We start from the raw sequence: 16,723 nt of genomic DNA, 5'->3' as shown, positions 1-16,723 counted from the left end.
GCAAAAAAAGGAACGAAGTACTGATACAGGCTGTAACATGAGTAAATCTTGAAAACAATGCTAAGTGAAAGAAGCCAGACACAGAAGGCCACGGTTTGTATGATTCCATTTATGTGAAATGTCCAGACGTATCCAGAGACAGAAAGTTGATGAGTGGTTGCCAGGGGAAAGGAGGAATGAGGAGGGACAGCAAAGGGGAACAGGGTTTCCTCTTGGGGTGATGAAAATGGTATTAAATAATGGTAATATTTGGGCTTCCCTGGTGGCGCAGTGGTTGAGAGTGCGCCTGCCGATGCAGGAGACACGGGTTCGTGCCCCGGTCCGGGAAGATCCCACATGCTGCGGAGTGGCTGGGCCCGTGAGCCATGGCCACTGAGCCTGCGTGTCTGGAGCCTGTGCTCCGCAATGGGAGAGGCCACAACAGTGAGAGGCCCGCGTACTGAAAAAAAATAAAAATAAAAAATAATGGTAATATTTGGGTAACTTTGTGAATATCCTGAAACCCCTGGATTGTATACTTTAAAAGAGTGAATGGTGTGATATGTGAAATATATCTCAAGAAATAGGTTATATGTATTTTTTTAATTGCATCCTTTCAAAGCTGGCTGGGTGAGCCAATTATGAGCAGGGATTTTTGCTCTTGCCACATGGTACCCCTTTGGCTGGTGAACACAAATGTCCTCTACCCTCTGCCAGGGATAGTGTAGAATGAGATGGGTTTATAAATGCAGGAGAACTTCTGTAAAGCCTGGAGAAATACACTGCCCCCTCTCCCCTCCCTGAAATAGCTTTTCACAATAGCCAAGTGAGGTCGCAGGTGAAACCAGCCATCAAAACCTCCTCCCATTTCTCCTTAGCCCCACTGTCCCTCCAACCAACCCCACTCAAAGACTGCCGTACAGGGAGCAGGAAAGCAGCAAGGAAAGACTTTTATTTAATGCTTGTGAAATCAAACTGCCTAAGTTCAGATCTCAGTGGATGAGCCCTGTGTCCCGGGCAAATCACTGTGTGACTCTGGGATTGATTTGATTGATTTGATTTTATCCTAGTTGGGAGCTGATAAGTTATTCTTTGATCAATGCCGGCAGAAGACAAAAGACTCCTGGGTCAGAGACAAATAACCTTATTACTTACAACCCAGCTAACAGCATGATTTGCATCAATTCCCCTCGCCCCTCAAGCTCCACAGTTGGTGACACAATATGGACCCAGATGGATGCTTTGTGGGCAGTAGTTGCAGCTGAGGAACGCTGAGCTTGGGGAATCTCCCTACTCCCATCGGGAGATCAAGAACCTCATCCTTCAAGGTTACTCACTCCAAAGACATCTCCGAGACATGGCCCAGGTGAAGAGTGGTCATAACCTTGCATTCTTGGCCTCCTCAGCAAGAACATTCAGGAATGCTCAAGGTCCATAGTGGACCTTCATGGCTTCATTGCTTCTCCCAACAATCACCAGCTCTTTCTGTGCGTTCGTTTCTTCAGCTATAAACTAGGGACAAGAGTGTTACCCTCCTTGTGGAGTTGTGGTAGGGATTAGAAGACATAATGCATGTAAAGTGCTTACCATGGAGGTCTGGCCATAGAAATGCTCCCTAAATTTTAATCACCATCATTCTGAGAAGAGGGAGGGGAAACGTGTTATAGATGTCAGGAGGCTTTCATGGAGGAGAGCTTCAAGGTCCAGGGAAATAAACAAGGTTCCCCCGCTTACATCACCCCCAACCACCTGTGGTACCTTAAGCTCCCATCATACTGTCTCTCCTTCAAGAGAAAAGGCATGAAAACCCTCTCGATCAACACTGTGTCCCCAGGGTCAGCACAGTGCCTGGCACTCAGTGAGAACTTAGAGGATTTTTGTTGAAGAAACAGATGAATGTATGAATGAATGAATGAATGAAAAAGTGAAGGCACAAGGTCTCTAACCAGGCAGGAGGGTCTGGGATGAAGGACCCTGGGAGGGGGGTTGATCTTGAACGGGGCTATGGCCCCTCTAGTAACGGCAGAAAGGAGAAAAGGATGGAAGGCAGGGATTTCCCTGGTGGTCCAGTGGTTAAGACTCCACACTTCCACTGCAGGGGCACAGGTTCGATCCCTGGTTGGGGAACTAAGATACCAAGGGGCCTAAAACAAATAAAAAAAAAAAGGATGGAAGGCAGACTTGGACAACCTTGTTCATGGTGGAGAGATGGGGGCCGATGTCAGATGACTTTGAGAGTGAAGGGAGAGATGAGTCACAAGGTTGCCAGGCAACAGCCCAGCTGCAGACTATTAATCTGTAATCGAATCAACTGGCCACTTTCAGGAACTTTCCTGTTTGCAGGGAGAGGAGGACAGAGACTAAGGGGTAGTGGCATCCTCTGGCAGGAACTGGGGACCAGCCTGGCAGGTTCTGAAACAGGACAAGGGCAGCAATCCAGAGGCACCACACACGACTGAAATGACAAACCCTGTGACCCAGGCTGGGGAGGAAAGTGAGACCGGGAAGGCTAGGTGGGTTGTGAGGACCCAGACGGGGTTGGGGAACCGGAGGTCCCAGCAAAGGTAGATTCAGCAGGCGCTGGGCTTCAGAAGAAAGGGTAGAACAGGAGGCTGTGGGCGAGGAGAGGCTGCAGTAGCCGGAGACCAAGAAGATGGACCAGGTTCACAGCTCAGCCGCCTCGCCTCCTACCCGTGGGGTCTGGGGTAAGCGACTCAACCTGGCCAACCACCCCTAAAATGTACCTGAGGAAAGAGTCCTCTCACATTAGTACTTTTAGAATTATTTTCCCATTTAAAAACACTATCGGTGGGACTTCCCTGGTGGTCCAGTGGTTAAGACTCCACACTCCTGATGCAGGGGGCCCGGGTTCGATCCCTGGTCGGGGAACAGATCCCGTGGGCCGCAACTGAGACCTGGTGGAGCCGAATAAATATTTTTAAAATAAAAACACTGTCGAGGAAGTGGGGGGGGAGCTTCCCTGGCAGTCCAGTGTTTAAGACCCCGCGCTTCCACTGCAGGGGGCGCGGGTTCGATCCCTGGTCGGGGAACTAAGATCCCGTAAGCCACGCAGCACAGCCAAAAAAAAAAGAGAGAGGTGAGAGGCAGGGCCAGGGAGAGAGGCTGGTATGGGAGCACCTCTGCTCTCTCTCCTCTCCGCTGGGCCTGTCACCTGCACTTGAGGTTGGCGGGTGGCCTCTTCGGACAGCAGGTGAGGCTAGAAGTCGTGAACCCACCTCCCTCTCCCCAGCCCCAGCCCTGGGAGGAACCGTGGATACCCATGTGGATATGAACGGCACCCAGGTGTCACTGTTTGTCCCAGCACCTTCACACCCTCCAAGGCCCCGTTGCCTGGGGCGGGGTGACTGAGTCACCGTCAACCTCTCCCTTTTTCCATATCAATAACTGATTAGGAAGCCAAGGCACTGCCTTCCTGACAGCAGCTCATCAGAGGTTTCCCAAGGCCAGTCCTGACAGCAGGGAGTGTAGCTGGGGCGAGGGGCGGGGGACGTGGTGGCAGCGGAGTCCAAGGAAGATTTTCCCCTTGACAGGGAACCATCGCTTTTGTCTATTTTATGTGTCCCCCCTCCTCAAGAATCTAAACTCCACCAAAGCAACGAGAGGGCTGGTCACAGTCTCCTCTTATCCCCAGGGCCTCATCCAGACCATGGTTTACAGCACATGCTCGATAACTGGAACAAAAATGGACTAGATGGACAGTCAGATGCCCTGACAAACATCTCCCTTAATTGCACTGGAAAAATCACCCGCGAACTCACTCAGGGTCCGTTCTCACTGACAGAAGCCTTCAAAAGGCTGGAACTCCTTGGATTCATTTTCTAGTGTTGCCATAATAAATTACCACAAACTTAGAAGCTTAAAATAACGCAAATTCATTCCCTCACAGTTCTGTAGGTCAGGAGTCCAGGTATAGCATGGCCCACTGGGCCGAAATCAAGGTGCTGCCAGGGCTGCATTCCTTTCTGGAGGTGCCAGGGACAAATCCAAGTTCAAGTTCATCCAGGTTGTTGGCGGAATTCAGTTCTTTGCGGTCATGGGGCTGAAATCCCTGTTCCTTGCTGGTGGTCAGGGGGAACCACTTCACTCCTTAAGGTCACCTGCATCCCTCATCTCGCTGCCCCTCACCCGCCTTCAGCCCAGCAAGGGCTGGTCCTTCTCATTCTTCAAATCTCTGTTTCATCCTTCAGCCACATCACTTTTGCCTCTGGCCGAGGAGCGCTCTCTGTTTTTAAGGACTCATCTGATTAAATTGGGCTCACTCAGACCATCCAGAGTAAACTTCCTATTTTGAAGTTTGTAACCTTAATCGCATGTGCAACATCTCTTTTGCCATGCACTGTCATATCTTCACGGGTCCCAGAGTTTCCGGCCCAGCTCTCCTTGGTCAGTCATGTCAACTCAGGACCGTGTATGCAAAACGTGTGCATAGATCTTGTCACATTCCCCCTTCACCACAGCCCTGTGAGGTAGGAATGAGTGATTCCCATTTCACAGATGAGGCTAACTGAGACCCAGAGAGGCTAAGGGGAGAAGATGCAAACAAATTAGGTGCCCACGATATTCTGGGCAGCTTGCTTTATGTACGTCATCTTCAAGACTCCTCTCCAGTTACTTCCTTCATTCCCTGGGGGGATAAAACAACCATCTGCCCCAAACTGGAAAAGGACAGAGCCAGGAAACCCTTCCCTTTGCCATCGGACTAGCTCCTCTTGTGAGGAGAACATGCAGTTTCTGTGACTGTGAGCCCCCCACCACCACCCGCAGGCCCGCCAACGCCCACCAGCAGCAGCCGTCTTCCGCCATCACCTATTGCATGGGAGTACCTGCCTCTGTTCTGTGCAGTGGCCGCCCCTCCAGCAACCAGCCTGCAGAAGAACAGCCAAAGGAACATAACCCCCTCCTCAGCAGAAATCCAGTCCTGGGCCCTATACAACCAGGGCTCTGCTGTGGGCTTATAATTTCCTGTTACCACAGCAACGCAAACGCCTCTATTCCCCTAGCACGTGAGCAGAGCTGCTCCCCACCACACCTTTTCTCCCAAGGCCCTTCAAAGTCCCTTCCATCTCTAAGATTCTGTGATTCGATTAATTATCAACAATGCCTGCCCCGTTTTTGTCATTTTCATTTATTTCATCTGCTGAGTCACTGAGTCCTGCTCCGGTTGTGAGTGGTTATTTACCAGAACGTTTGGCCACTGGTTGCCATGGACACTTCACAGCCTGCTTCTTTCATCATCTGTTCATTTTCAGCAAGTCTGGCTGTGAGCGTGGGTACCATGGCCCCTTATGATACCCAGGGACATCAAAACTCCCCCAGACAAGGAGGGGCCCTGATGACACATGAACAAGAGCTAAATCTCTAGCCCCAACCGTGGAAAAATCAAACACAGCCTAGAGCTAGTTATATCCACCCAAACCAGGTCGATGCAGCAGTTTATCAAATAAGTTGACCAAACGCACCCTTTGGTTTTCTGGTACATTCGGGCAAACGCTTTAGTCTCTTGACTAACCATTTAAAGATGTATTTCAATATTGAAAAGTGCAGATTACTGTCTTGCATTGCAAACAAAATGAGGGAGCCTGGAAGTCCAGGAACCTCAGGGAGCTGGCTTTGATGGGGGATGCAAGGGGTGGGGGAGGAGGGACAGACCCAAGAGATGATGGGGAACACCAAGCTAAACCCAGCCCAGCACAGAGGGCGTCAAAGGCATCAGAAGGGGGACGCTCAGGTTTTTCCAGGTAAGGGAGGTGAAGGGGCTTCAGAGGCAACCAGGATGCAGCCACTAGGCAGAGAGAGCAGGACCATCAGCCCACGGCCCATTGCTCCTGTTAGCTATGACACGTCCTGTTTGCAGAGCCCAACAGAGGGGACAGGGGATCAATACATCACTCCACATTCACACACTCCCTGCTCTTCAAACATGAACGTGTCGGGAAATATGCTTCCCCTGAATCTAAGGTCACTCGGTCCATCCAACTGGGATGTGGTCCAAGGAATGACCACCAGGCTGCTGACCCCAAGGACATGGCAGGGGGCTCTGTCCTGAGCCCAGGGAGCCTGTCTCCCGCCTGATATGCCCAGCTGAAGAATTGCCCCCACTCTGCTCCTGCCCCTCTCTGTGAAGTTCAACTCGCCTTCCCTTCCCCCACATCTGGACAGCTGACTAAATGACAGGACGGGGCGGGGCTGAGGTACCTGTGCCCATCCTTATTCCTCTGCAGTGGGGAGCCTGGCCTCCTGGGGGAGGAGGGCTTGGGAGTGCCCTTGAGGGTTTATAAGTCAGGCTGGAGCGCCCAGCAGAGCAGAGAACTGAGGCGCCAGGCCAACAGCAGCGACACGCATCTCCCAACTCTGCAGGTGAGAGCACCCAGGAAGGGAGGGGAGAAGCTGGGAGGAGGGTTAATGGGACCCCTGCCCTCATCCAGTTAGCAGCCTCACACTTCAGTGTCTCCAGGGCTGGGAGCCTTCCCTTAGCCCTTAGCTGGGTTAGGTCTCAGCTCTAGGACCCACCCTGGCATCCCAGCCCTTGCCTTCGAGCTGCCCTGCTGCCTCAACCAGGGCCCTTCCCTGACCCCCTGACTCCATGCTCACCCCAGCCCTGCGGGGTGAGGATGAAGACTATTCTCCCATCTCTCGGGGGAGAAAACTGAGGCCCAGAGAGAGATGTGACTTGCCCAAAGTCACACAAATTGGGCAGGGTTGGAACTGGAACCTACAGCTCCTAGACCCATCTCAAGCTCTTTCCTAGACCAGCACTGTCTCATGGAACTTTCCATGTTGGTGGTAACATTCCACAGCCTCACTGTCCAATACGGTATCTGCCAGCCACATGTGCACTAAAAATGTGGCTTGTGCAAGAGAGGAATTTGTGTGTGTGTGTGTGTGTGTGTGTGTGTGGCCACCCAGCATGTGGGATCTTTGCTCCCCGACCAGGGATTGAACCCATGCTCCCTGCAGAGGAAGCACAGAGTCTTAACCACTGGGCCGCCAGGGAAGTCCCAGGAATTTTTAACTTTTATTAATTTAAATGTAAACAGCCACATGTGGCTGGTGGCCACCATATTGGACAGCATCACTCTAGATCACTGGTTTTTCAGGTTTGTTTCTTTAGCAGCAGAACCCTTTCTCTTCCAAAAGAAATCTAACAGAGAAAACAGATGAAACCAGTAATTTATTAATACAAATGTGTTCTTCGAAGGCAACATGTTTATTATTTACTTCCGATAAATTTTAGATTTGTTTGAGGGTCCGGTTTATTTCTGTATTCTGGTTTCCCCAAACTTGGTTCACCTTGACACACAGCTGCAAATGGTGACAGTTTCAGTTTGTTTGTTTGTTTTTTAATTGCTAGATTATCATCAGAGGATAGTCCTCAGGTAAGTGAAAATGGCAGGAGAACTTTTCCTCCGAAGGCTGCACAAAAACAGGGTGACCCCACTACACAGTGAATGTGCTGGTTGGCTGCATAGAGAGGCGTGAGCAGCTGAGTGTGCGTATCCCATTCCTATTACTATTTAAAAGTTCACCTTCAGGGCTTCCCTGGTGGCGCAGTTGTTGAGAGTCTGCCTGCCACTGCAGGGGACACGGGTTCGTGCCCCAGTCCGGGAGGATCCCACATGCCTCGGAGTGGCTGGGCCCGTGGGCCATGGCCGCTGGGCCTGCATGTCCGGAGCCTGTGCTCCGCAACGGGAGGGGCCACAACAGTGAGAGGCCCGCGTACCGCAAAAAAAAAAAAAGTTCACTTTCAGTTCCAAGACTTAAGCAGCTGAGTGTGTGTATCCCATTCCTATTACTATTTAAAGTTCACTTTCAGTTGCAAGACTTAAGCATTATGGAACCGCTCACATGGCCTCAAATTCTTCAGAACAGTTTAGAAACCATTGTTCTGGGTTTTAAATTCCTCCGAGAGAAACAGTCGCTGTAACTAGGGTAGGTAAGGAGCAAAGGGGCAAGGCTTGAGGTTGGGAGTTAGGGGAGGATCTGGCAGGACCTGGAGGAACAGACCACAACCCCACGCAGAATTGCAGATTCGTCAGCAGGGAGGGTCCTGGCCCTGCCTCTGGGTGCCTGGACAGCCCCACCTTTAAGCTCAACCCCTCTCTCCTTTGCAGACAAGATGCAGCGACTGTGTGCGTATGTGCTGATCTTGGTGCTGGCTCTGGCCACCTTCTCTGAAGCTTCTTGGAAGCCCCGCTCCCACCTGCAGGATGCACCCTTGGGTCCAGGGGCCAGTAGGGGCCAGGAGCCACGTGGGCTGGACCAGTTGGGCCCAGCCTCTCACCACCGAAGGCAGCTGGGGCTCCAGGATCCTTCACACTTGGTAGCAGGTAGGAGCTGCTGACAACAGTCCCTACTTGCCTCGCCCAGCCTGGTTTAGCCAAAGTCCCCCCAGGCTGGCCCTGGCCTCAGTCTCCAGAGGCTAGGCATCCTTCCCCCATCCTCACCTCCTCTCCCACCTCTGACCCTCAGACCTGTCCAAGAAGCAGGGACCATGGGTGGAAGAAGAAGAAGAAGCATATGGCTGGATGGACTTCGGCCGCCGCAGTGCCGAGGAAGGGGACCTAGGTCCCTAGAGCCAAGCTTGAGAGCCCAGCCACCTCCCAGCCCAGCCTAGCCCAGCCCCTGAAACATAAATCGAAATAAACTAGCTTCCAATGGATCACATTGTGTCAAGTGTCACGGGGCAGGGAATGGGGGTGGCTGCGGCAGAGTTGAGACAGGGAGGAGGGTTGAGCATGCCCCTAGGGGCAGGGATACTGGCTAAGTCTCCTGGGCGTCCCCAGAGCTTAACATTGAACAAGACTCTATAATGCGGATGGGAGAATAGACGGTGTTATCGCAACCAGAGTGAGCCTTCTAAAAGAGAAATCCATCATGCCACTCCAGAGTGAACCCCCCAGTGCTTTCCGTTGCACTTAGAATAAAACCTAAGCTCCTGGGGACTTCCCTGGTGGTCCAGTGGTTAAGACTCCACGCTTCCACTGCAGGGAGCACGGGTTGGATCACTGATTGGGGAACTAAGATCGCCGCATGCCGCGTGGCCCAGCCAGAAAAACAAAACGAAAACAAACAAAAAAACCAACGTGGGCTCCTTGCCATAGCCCTAAGACCTAGCCCTGCTGTCCTCTTCCACCTCATGGGTGCCAAATTCCTTCCTCCTTCCTCTTCCTTCCTGCTACTCAAGCGCACCATGCTCTTTCCTGCCCTGAACCTTTGTCCTCTCTGTTCCCTGTGCGTGGAATGCATTTCCTGGGCACAAACGTGGCCGGCTCCTCTTTTTCTCTTGGGTCTTGGTTGAAAGGCCTCTTCCTGTGAGACCTGCCCTTTCTGCTCCTCGCACGCAGCCCCCAATAGTCTTTCATCACAGCATAGCACCGTCTGCAGGGCGCATTTCACAATCTGTAGTTGTTTTGTTTGCCAGTTTATTGTCTGCCTCCCCAGGTAGAAGGGAAACTCTATGGGTGGGGACTACGTGTCCTTCTTCCCTGCTGTATCCCTAGTGCCAAGAACAGGAGATACCCCATACATATTTATCAAATAGGGGACTTCCCTGGTGGTCCAGTGGTAAAGAATCTGCCTTATAATGCAGGGGATGAAGGTTTGATCCCTGGTCAGGAAACTAGGATCCCACACGCCGCGGGGCAACTAAGCCCGCATGCCTCAACTACTGAGCTCGTGTGTCTCAACGAGAGAACCTGCGTGTCACAAACTACAGAGCCCACGCGCTCTGGAACCCGCGCCACAACTAGAGAAGAGAAAAATCCACGCACCACAACTAGAGAAGAGAAAATCCACACGCCACAATTAGAGAGAGGCCCGAGTGCCGCAACGAGGGGTCCCGTGTGCTGCAACTAAGACCCAACGCAGCCAAAAATGAATTAAATAAATAAATAATTTAAAAAATATTTATCAAATGGATAAATATTTATCAAATGGATAATTTGATTTATTTTGATAAAAAACATTTATCAAATGGATAAATATTTAAAAATATTTATCAAATGGATAGGCACGTGGCCGGCACACACACTTTGCGTTTTGCTCATATTCCTTTACTGTTCCTGTGCCTGTCACAGCATCCTACCCCAGGCACCTGCTACTCGCCACCTGAGGGCTTTCAGAACGCAAGGCAGGCTAGAAATTCTGGGGAGTTAGTGCCTCCAGAAGCATCTGTCAGTCAATGACAGATTAGAGTTGGAGAACAATTACCCCAGCTCCCTCACCTGGGGCGGGGTAACACTGAGGTATATGCTACTCTGTCTCCCAGAGGTCCCCAGTAGCACTGAGCCCTAGTTACCCACAACAGTAACCTGCTCAACGATCTCCTTTATTGGCTCCCTTCCCTTCCCTGTCTCACATCCTTAGGCTGCTACAGATATTTCTTGTGATCACCGCCCAGATAAACTACCTGCATTCAAATCCCTATCTCCAAGTCTGCACCTGGGGGAACGCATCCTAAGACAGTGGGTACTAGAAGCAGTTATAGGAAGTAAGACCCCCATGATGGGATTCCGAGATTTGGTCCTGCACCGGCCAGACCCCATTGCTGTGCTAAGAAGGGTGCTGATAACACCTGCAGCATCACAGTCCCCTGTGGATTCTCTCATCTTACATCACAATTCCATTCTAGCAATGGAATGGGTCTTCATTGCTCCCTCTCTGAGCCTGTTGTCTCCTTCCTCAATACTCTGCTGAGGCAATTCAGACATCTTCCATTCAGTTGCTGTATGCTGTTGTTTTGTCTGTCAAGGAGTCATTACCAGCGAGTCATCTGGCTTCAGGTGTCTTTGCCAGGAAGTTAGATCCTGAGTCATAGGAGAGTAGGCATCCTTGTCTCCTATATAAATAAACTCTCCCCTGGGAATTCCCTGGCCGTCCAGTGGTTAGGACTCCACATTTTCACTGCCGAGAGCCTGGGTTCAATCCCTGGTTGGGGAGCTAAGATCCCGCAAGCCGGGCGGTGTGGCCAAAATAAAATAAAATAAAATAAACTCTCCCCTAGCCAGTCATTCTCCAGCTCACCCTCCTGGGTCTACCAACCTCAAAAATCCACTCCTATATTTGCTGTCCTGGTCCCTGCTGGTACATATTATCAGGTCATTCAGCTCCTGCAGCATTTGGCGGAGAGTAATCCCTCTATTCTCTTACCTGGAACAGTACTTCTCCACATGCTAAGACCTGGACGTCAGCTTGTGGTTTAGAAACGCCTAAGGGTGACAGGGGCAAATCTTGAGAAGCATCATTTCAGGAGGCATCTGCCTCAGGGAGGTCTTTGCAGCCTCCAGGTAAAGGGAAGCTGCTTCCCTCTGGCAAAGTAGAGGTCCTTCTTCCAGCCCAGAGGATTCCCGGAAACCGGGAGTTCAAGATTCTTTTACTTTTTTTTTTTTTAATTGAAGTATAGTTGATTGACAACGTTGCGTTAGCTTCTGGTGTACAGCAAAATGATTCAGTTATACATATGTATACATATTCTTTTTCATATTCTTTTCCATTATGGTTTATTACAGGATATTGAATATAGTTCCCTGTTCTTTACAGTAGGTCCTTGTTGTTTATCTATTTTATATTTAATAGTGTGTATCTGCTAATCCCAAACTCCTAATTTATCCCACCCCCTTTCCCCTTTGATAACCATAAGTTTTGTTTTTTGTTTTTTGTTTTGTTTTGTTTTTTGCGGTACGCGGGCCTCTCATGTGGGATCTTCCCGGACCGGGGCACGAACCCGTGTCCCCTGCCTCGGCAGGCGGACTCTCAACCACTGCGCCACCAGGGAAGCCCTTCTTTTCTTTTTTAAATGGGGGAGGGGATTTATTTGTTTGTTTGTTTGTTTGTTTTGGCCTTGGGACGCAAGGCTTGCAGGATCCTAATTCCCCGGTCAGAGATCAAACCCAGGTCACGGCAGTGAAAGTGCCGAGTCTTAACCACTGGGAATTCCCCATAAATTTGTTTTCTATGTCTGTGAGTCTGTTTCTGTTTTGTAGACAGGTTCCTGTCATTTTTTTCTTAATTAATTAATTTATTTTTGGCTGCGTTGGGTCTTCATTGCTGCGCGCAGGCTTTCTCTAGTTGCAGTGACCGGGGGCTACTCTTCGTTGCGGTGGGTGGGCTTCTCATTGCGGTGGCTTCTCTTGTTGCAGAGCACGGGCTCTAGGCGCACAGGCTTCAGTAGTTGTGGCTTGCGGGCTCTAGAGTGCAGGCTCAGTAGTTGTGGCTCACAGGCTTAGTTGCTCCGTGGCATGTGGGATCTTCCTGGACCAGGGCTCGAACCCATGTCTCCTACATTGGCAGGCAGATTCTTAACCACTGCACCACCAGGGAAGTCCCTGTGTCATATTTTAGATTCCACATGTAAGTGATATCTTTTTGTACTTGTCTTTCTCTGACATCCTTCACTTAGTATGATAATCTCTAGGTCCATCCATGTTGCTACAAATGGCATTATTTCATTCTTTCTATGGCTGGGTAGTATTCCATTGTATATATGTACCACATCTTCTTTATCCATTCATCTGTCGATGGACATTTAGGTTGCTTCCATGTCTTGGCTATTGTAAATAGTTCTGGTATGAACATAGGGGTGCATATATCTTTTCAAATTAGAGTTTTGCCCACATATATGCCCAGGAGTGGGATTGCTGGGTCATACGGCAACTCTATTTTTAGCTTTTTAAGGAACCTCCATACTGCTTTCCATAGTGGCTGTACCAATTTACATTCCCACCAACAGTGTAGGAGGGTTGGGAGTTCAAGATGCTTAAGGGTAGGGCTTCCCTGGTGGCGCAGTGGTTGAGAGTCCGCCTGCCGATGCAGGGGACACGGGTTCGTGCCCTGGTCCAGGAAGATCCCACATGCCGCGGAGCGGCTGGGCCTGTGAGCCATGGCCGCTGAGCCTGCACGTCTGGAGCCTGTGCTCCATAACGGGGTACTGCCAAAAAAAAATAAAAAGATTTTTAAGGGTATCTCCTCAAATGTTCCACCCATGGGTGTCATGGTCACATTCCTTTCATTCTAGGACTTCAGCAGAGGAGACTTTTGGGGTGCTGCTTTCAGCCTCCTTTGTTACTCTGCACTCTTACCATCAGGTCTTGGTCCTGATTTCCAATGCAGTCTTCCCTTTGTTGCAATGGAGGCCATTTGACTTTCATACCATATCCTGAGTGAATGGTTGGCTGACCTGAGCCTAACATTTTCCTCCTTTAGAGATTCTCTGGTGATTAACAATAGCCAAGCCACTCCACAGTCATAATAATCATTGCTCTTATCTCTCAAGCGCTGAAGCAATTGATAAGCCAATGGACCCTCATCCACCGGGATCCCATCCTAATTCACTACAGATAAGAATCTCAGTAATTGTGAAGGACCTACTGTATAGCACAAGGAACTCTGCTCAATACTCTGCAATAAATGGGAAAAGAATTTGAAAAACAATAGGTACATGTACAACTGAATTACTTTGCTGTACACCTAAAACTACACAACATTGTTAATCAAATATACTCCAATATAAAATAAAAATTTTTTAAAGGAATCTCAGTAATTGTGTTGCTACAGATCCCACAGTGCTAGAAATATCTGTGTTGGACAAGAATTTCATGTGAAGTCTCGGAAATCCCAATAAGAGAACTGCAGTGCAGACCCCTAGGGCTGGCGAACTTCTTTTAAAGGGCCAGATGGAAAATATTTTAGGCTTTGCAGGCCAAGAGGCAAAATCAGGGACATTGCATAGGTACTCAAATAACCATTCAAAGTGTACCCATTTAAACTATAAAAAACATTCTTAGCTTGCAGGCCAAACAAAAACAGGTGACGGGCCAGATTTGGCCCATGGGTTATAGTTTGCTGACCCCTGTTCTAGAGTCAAGGGCATGCTATCTACAGAAGAGAATTATTTACTGTTAAAAAAGCCACTCCCAGCATGCTACTGGGCCCTAGTAGGGAATGAGCACTTGACCACTGGACATTAAGTTACTATGCAATCAGAGTTGCCCACCCTGAGCTGGGTGTTTTCAGACTCACCACGTCATAAGGTTGGATGGGCCAAGCAGTGATTCAGTTTAGGATGAAATGGTACACTTGAGATTGGGCCTGAGGAAGGCCAGAGGGCACAAACAAGTTAGTCAGTCACCCACACCCCCAGGCCACCTACGTCTACTGCACCAGTGCCTCTTCCTCGGCTTACCCCTATAGCCTCACTGGAGGTTCCCTATGGCCAGCTCATACAGGAGGAAAAATTCAGACCTGGTTCACGAGGAGGTAGACTTGAAAAGCCGGTAAAAACTGAAAATGAACTGCTGCTGAACCACGGCTCACTCTGGGTGGCCCTGGAAGACGGTGGTGAAGGGCAGTCTTTCAGGTGGGTAGAGCTTCACGTTCTGGACCTGGGCATCCACTTGGTGTGGAGGGAGAAGCGGTTTGGTGGAAGAACACACACAGACCTCCGGGCAGCAGCAGGTCGGTCAGGGGACGTGCAAGAGGAAGACTAGAAATTCCGAGACGAAGACAACTGGGAAAGAAGCAAGTAGATAGATCCATGGGGGGCGGCACAGGGCCTGTGGACTTCCGTGTCTCACACCAGTGCCCACCCGAGAGCATCCACTGAAACGACCAGGTGGTCAGGATGTCTCACCCAATGGAGGTCAGCTAGGTGCAGTCTTTGGCCACTCCCTACTTGCACTATGGGCCCATGAATAAAGTGACCATGGTGCCAGAGACAGAGGTCAGGCATGGAACCGATCGTCAATCCAGCTACTACCTCTGCTGCACATCTGACTTGTGAGCAGCAGAGGCCATTTCTGAGCCCTGGCTGTGGGACCACAGGGGACCAACAAGCCACTTGGTAAATTGATTCCATCAGACACCTTCCACCCTAGAAGGGGCATTGAACCATCCTGGTGGGGAGTGGTTCACGTTCTGAATGTAGGCTTTCCCTTCTGCCCGCAGTGCCTCCCCCAGCACTACAGGACGACAGAGCATCTAAGGACGTACAGCGTGTGACATGCTATCACAGGATCCCCTAAAACATGATCTCATATCACCTCACACGGGTCAGAATGGCCGTCATCCAAAACTCTACAAACAAGAAATGCTGGAGAGGGTGTGGAGAAGAGGGAACCCTCTTGCACTGTTGGTGGGAATGTAAATTGGTACAGCCACTATGGAGAACAGTATGGAGATTCCTTAAAAAACTAAAAATAGAACTACCATACGACACAGCAATCCCACTACTGGGCATATACCCTGTGAAAACCATAATTCAAAAAGAGTCATGTACCACAATGTTCATTGCAGCATTGTTTACAATAGCCAGGACATGGAAGCAACCTAAGTGTCTATTGACAGATGAATGGCTAAAGATGTGGCACATATATACAATGGAATATCACTCAGTCGTAAAAAGAAATGAAACTGAGTTATTTGTAGTGAGGTGGTTGGAACTAGAGTCTGTCATACAGAGCGAAGTAAGTCAGAAAGAGAAAAACAAATACCGTATGCTAACACATATATATGGAATCTAAAAAAAAAAAAAAAGGTTCTGATGAACCTAGGGGCAAGACAGGAATAAAGACACAGATGTAGAGAATGGACTTGAGGACACGGGGAGGAGGAAGGGTAAGCTGGGACGAAGTGAGAGAGTAGCATTGACATATATACACTACCAAGTGTAAAACAGATAGTTAGTGAGAAGCAGCTGCATAGCACAGGGAGATCAGCTCGGTGCTTTGTATCCACCCAGAGGGGTGGGATAGGGAGGGTGGGAGGGAGATGCAACATGGAGGGGATATGGGGATATATGCATATATATAGCTGATTCACTGTTATACAGCAGAAACTAACACAACATTATAAAGCAATTATACTCCAATAAAGATGTTAAGTTAAAAAAAATTAAAAAATAAAAAAACAGGACCTCAGACAAGGGACCTGCTTTATAGTGAAGGAGGTGCAGCAATGAGCACGTGACCATGGGATCCACTTGTCCTACCAGACACCGTGTGACCCAGAGACCGCAGGCCTAAAAGAGTGTCGGAATTAAAGGCGCAGCTAAGGCACTAACTTGGGGATGCACCCTGGAGGGTGGGGTGCAGGATATACTTTGAGCCAGAGGTTCTCAAACAATGCTTTGTCCCTGACAGCCAGAACACATGGGATAGGGAACCTAGGGGGAGAGTGGAAGTGGTCCCTATGACCACCATTGCCAGTGGCCCACCTCAGAAATTTGTACTTTCCGTCCCCACGCTTCTAGACACTCCTGGACTAGAAATCCTGGTTCCTGGGGAAAGATGCTTCCACCAGGGAGAACAGTAAAGGTTCTCCTAAATCTAAAGTTATAGGGGCTTGCGAATTCCCTGGTGGTCCAGTGGTTAGCACCCTGTGCTCCCACTACGGGGGGCCCAGTTTCCATCCCTAGTCAGGGAACTAAGATCTTGCAAGCCACACAGTGCGGCCAAAAACAAAAAAACAAAAAAAGAAAGAAAAAGAAAAAAATAAAGTTATAGGGGCTGCCTGGCCATTTTTGGTTCATGTCATTAGACCATCAGGCAAAGAAAAGTCAATTATTAGCAGCGGTTACTGATTCTGATTAACATGAGGGGTTAGGATCACTGCCTCATAGTGGGGACAGGAAGGAGTATTCAGGGTCTGGAACTCAGGGGGATTCACTGAGGTGCGTCTTGGGACTTCCCGCCTGGCAATAACCATAAACAGGCAGTTGTAGTAACAATAG

The 16,723-nt window shown here is 49.6% G+C and overlaps 1 protein-coding gene across 1 annotated transcript; it reads left to right on the top strand.

Annotated features, from left to right (window-relative positions):
* The first annotated feature begins 8,116 nt into the window (after positions 1–8,116).
* Positions 8,117–8,573, top strand: GAST (gastrin). Its single transcript, XM_030839677.2, has 2 exons — positions 8,117–8,327; positions 8,470–8,573. Exons 1-2 carry the CDS (start codon positions 8,117–8,119, stop codon positions 8,571–8,573), a joined length of 315 nt encoding a protein of 104 aa, XP_030695537.1.
* The last annotated feature ends 8,150 nt before the right edge of the window (positions 8,574–16,723 follow it).

The sequence above is a fragment of the Globicephala melas genome, chromosome 20, assembly GCF_963455315.2.
Source record: "Globicephala melas chromosome 20, mGloMel1.2, whole genome shotgun sequence".
NCBI lineage: Eukaryota > Metazoa > Chordata > Mammalia > Artiodactyla > Delphinidae > Globicephala > Globicephala melas.
This window is presented reverse-complemented; position numbering and strand designations above follow the sequence as displayed.